The 4,356-nt window shown below is 27.9% G+C and overlaps 1 protein-coding gene across 1 annotated transcript; it reads left to right on the top strand.

The window, feature by feature from the left end:
- Window positions 1–559: 559 nt before the first annotated feature.
- Window positions 560–3,835, top strand: LOC140926117 (uncharacterized). The gene is made up of 4 exons (XM_073375911.1): window positions 560–1,127; window positions 1,314–2,852; window positions 3,215–3,389; window positions 3,685–3,835. Exons 1-4 carry the CDS (start codon window positions 560–562, stop codon window positions 3,833–3,835), a joined length of 2,433 nt encoding a protein of 810 aa, XP_073232012.1.
- The last annotated feature ends 521 nt before the right edge of the window (window positions 3,836–4,356 follow it).

Raw genomic sequence — 4,356 nt, 5'->3', positions numbered from 1 at the left:
ACTTGAAATTCATGCTGTTGAGTTTAATCCATCTAAGGGTTCATCTTATATTCCTCTTCCAGATTGGATATCAAACAAAAAAGCAATAGTTAATATTCAAAATAAAGATGAGAAATGCTTTCTTTGGTGTATACTTAGATATCTTCATCCAAAAGAAACACATGAAGAAACACTAAAAGATTTTAAAAAGTATGAAAATTCTCTTAATACTAAAGGAATTACTTTTCCTATTAAATTAAAAGATATTTCCAAATTTGAAAAACTTAATCCAGAACTTCCAGGAATTAATGTTTTTTCAGCTGATAATTATATTTTTTATCCTTTGAGAATGGCAGAGAAAGATTGTTTAAATACTATTGATTTATTTTTGTATGAAGAAGATGGTGCTTCACATTACACCCTAATCAAAAATTTTCATCGTTTGATTAAGTCTCAAAAAACTAAGAGTAAGAATGGTTCAATATTTATTTGTAAAAGGTGTTTTACACATTTTACTAAAGAAGAATTATTACAAAAACAAATCTTATACTGTTCAAATAATGAAACAGTTTCTGTAAAAATGCCAGAAGAAGGTACAATGCTATATTTCAAAAATTATGATAAACAACTTCCAATACCTTTTGTAGTTTATGCTGATTTTGAATGTTTTACTAAACCAATAAATACTTGTATTCCTAATCCAAAAGAATCTTATAGTTACAACTATCAAAAGCATGAACCATCAGGATTTTGTTTTTACATTAAAGGGATAGACCCTAATATATCATTTAAACCAATTACTTATACAAAGACTAATGATAGTGATAATGTAGCTGAGATATTTGTTAACAAACTTTCAGAAGTAACAAATAGTATATATAATGATTTTTATAACCGTCCAAAACCACTTAGATTAAATAAAGAGGAACAAAAATCATTTGATAAAGCGGAAATTTGTCATATTTGTAGTAAAGAATTAAAAAAAGATAAAGTAAGAGATCATTGTCATTTTACTGGAAAGTATCGTGGAGCAGCTCATAACAAGTGTAATCTTATGTGTAAAAAAACAAGAATACTACCAGTTATATTTCATAATCTTCAAGGTTATGATGCTCATTTGTTTATAAAACAACTTGCTTGTTTATCAGGTGAGTTAAATTGTATTCCATCTACGGAAGAAAAATATATTTCATTTTCAAAAAAAATTAAAGTTGGTGAGTATAAAGATAAATATACTGGGTTAACTTTACCAATAAATTTTGAAATAAGATTTATAGATTCATTCAAGTTTCTTCAAACATCACTTGCCAATCTTGTTTCAAATCTACAAACAGATGATTTTCATAATACAAAAAAAATATTTAAGAAGGATGTAAAATTATTAACTCGTAAGGGAGTTTATCCATATGACTATGTTTCATCACTCGAAAAATTATCTGAAACACAACTTCCACCAAAAGAGGAATTCTATTCAAAACTGAATGATGAAGATATAAGTGATGATGATTACCAACACGCTATTAATGTTTGGAGTACTTTTAAATGTAAAACAATTAGAGATTATCATGATATTTACCTAAAGTCTGATGTTCTACTTTTAGCAGATGTATTTGAAAACTTTAGAAAAACTTGTCTCAAACATTACAACCTAGATCCAGCACATTATTACACATCTCCTGGACTAGCTTGGGATGCATGTCTCAAAGAAACAGGTCAAAAATTACAGTTACTACATGATTATGATAAGTTAATGATGTTTGAGCGTGGTATTCGTGGAGGAATATCCCATATTTCAAAAAGATATGCGGAAGCAAATAACAAATATATGAAAGATTATAATCCTGATAAAGAGTCTACTTATACTCAATATCTTGATGCAAATAATCTATACGGTTGGGCAATGTCACAACAACTTCCAACACATGGATTCAGTTGGATGAAAAATATAACAAAAGAAAAAGTAATGGACATCCTAGATAAGGCAAATCATAGTATGTCAAATCGTGGGAGAAAAGGATATATATTTGAAGTTGATTTGGAATATCCTAAAAAGCTATGGAAATCACATAATGACTATCCTCTTGCACATGAGAAGATGATTGTTAATGGTGTTGAAAAACTTATATGTCATTTTAAACCCCGAAAAAACTATGTTGTACATTATCGTAATCTTAGACAATATCTTGAGATGGGAATGAGAATAACTGCTGTTCACAGAGGAATATCATTCTATCAAAGTTCTTGGATGGAGCCTTACATAAGAAAAAATACAGAACTTCGAAAAACAGCAGCCAACAGTTTTGAGAAAGACTTTTTTAAATTAATGAATAATTCTGTATTTGGAAAGACAATAGAAAACATAAGGAAAAGACAGAATATAATTCTTATTGATGATCGTAAAAAAGCTGCTAAACTTACAAGTCGACCAAACTTTGATAGAGCAACAATATTTGATCGTAATCTTATTGCGGTTCATATGAAGAAGACTGAAGTGTATTTTAACAAACCAGTATATGTTGGTCAAGCAATACTTGATCTGTCAAAAACATTAATGTTTGATTTTCATTGCAGTTATATCAAAAAGAAATATAAAGACAAAGCTGAGTTAATGTTTACAGATACTGATTCACTTTTATACCAAATTCACACGGATGATTTTTATCGTGATATCTCCCATGATATTCTTGAAAAGTTTGACACTTCTGATTATCCTTCTGATCATTCGTCTGGTATACCAACAGGAGTAAACAAAAAAGTAATAGGAATGTTTAAAGATGAAGTAGCTGGTAGACAGATTACAAAATTTGTTGGTCTTCGACCGAAGCTTTATACTTTCAAGATAGAGGATGGAAGTTTAACCAAAAAGTGTAAAGGTGTGAAGAAAAATGTTGTAAAAAGGGAATAGAATTTGAAAATTATATTGAGTGTTTATTTACTGGTGAAAAGCAAATGAGAACTATGAAAATTATAAGGAGTGAAAATCACGAAATTTACTCAAAGGACGTAAATAAAATAGCTTTGAGTAATGAAGATGATAAACGAGTTGTATTGGAGGACAAAGTAAAAACTCTTGCTTTAAGATAATAAGATAACAAATAATAAATGACATATACAGAAGATCAAATAAAAAAATATTTAGAAATATTAAGAAGTTATAAAACCCAACCAGAAGAGAAAGAAAATACAAAAGTTAGATGTAGGAATTGTCAAAGTGATAGTTTTTGTGTTGAATCAGGTCATAACATTTGCGATTCCTGTGGGACAACTAATGGCCATGTTCTTGGTTATTTTGACTTGAAAGAATACGATAGATTTCATTTTCGAAAGAAGAGTATTTATCAGAGAAAGTATCACTATGAGAAAAAGGTTGATCAAGTTTCCAAAAGACTACATCTAACTGAGGATGAAAAGTATGAACTGTACAATAAACTAATGAATATAGATAATCACGTCATGGAAATATTAAACAAACAATTTTGAAGAAAGAGAATGATAAGCATTTTTTATTTAATCAAAAAACTTTTGGAAGAAATGGGTTGTGAAAAGACCAGTCTAGTTTATTTAAAGATTTCCAACCAAACTATGGAGAATTATGAAAAGTGGTGGGATAGATATAAAAGCTTAAAAAGATAAATGTTTAAATAAAATGAGTAAGCGAGTTGTTGGATCACCTAAATTTGAAGCAAAACAATTATTTGATTCAAGTGATGATGGAAATTTATTTGAATATTTCTTTGAAGACGCTAGTCCACCAGATGGTGTATCAAAGGATGATTACCTCAAAGAATTAAAAAAAGAGTTTTACAAATTAAAAATAGAAGAAGCTAGAAGATCGTTAGGTTTACCCAAGAAATAATTTATTACTACTACGAATTTCCTGATGGTCAAGTATTTGAGGGACGAATAACCTATGGTACATTAGATGAAAGAGATAGATCTCATAGGAGCATGAGAATTAGTCCTGTATACAACCATCTAAAAAAATTTCCGGATACAAAAATAAAAATATTGACTAATGATACTTATTATAAAACAAAAAAAATATTTTATTTGTACAATAAAGAAAAATAATTTTATATTTTAAAAAAATATAAAATTTAATCTTTTAAGTAAATATATCCACTTTCAAATACTCTAAAAATATCTAAAAATGCCTTTGTTTTAAAATATAGATCTTCATCTATTTCCATATCTAATTTTAATATATTAAGAGTTTGATATATTCCTTCTGTATCGATACCCTCATCTTCCATAGCACTTTCTATAAGTTTTGAATCATATTCAACTTTAATATTTTTTTCAAGATTTGAAATATTTTCATCAATTTTCAATAAATCATCTATGAATGGTTTAACTAATTCTTTTCTTTTTTCTTCT

Source organism: Porites lutea, chromosome 2, assembly GCF_958299795.1.
Source record: "Porites lutea chromosome 2, jaPorLute2.1, whole genome shotgun sequence".
Classification (NCBI taxonomy): Eukaryota; Metazoa; Cnidaria; class Anthozoa; order Scleractinia; family Poritidae; genus Porites; species Porites lutea.
Note: the sequence above shows the minus strand (reverse complement) of the source record. Positions and strands in the feature narration are given on the sequence as shown.

Excerpts from the sequence above, each read along its gene's own strand:
- LOC140926117 (XM_073375911.1), top strand. The coding sequence starts at position 560 with ATGCCAGAAGAAGGTACAATGCTATATTTCAAAAATTATGATAAACAA. Across the intron at positions 1,128-1,313 it reads ACAACTTGCTTGTTTATCAG|ATGATTTTCATAATACAAAA; the intron begins GTGAGTTAAATT and ends ATCTACAAACAG. Across the intron at positions 2,853-3,214 it reads TTTAACCAAAAAGTGTAAAG|GTCATAACATTTGCGATTCC; the intron begins GTGTGAAGAAAA and ends GTGTTGAATCAG.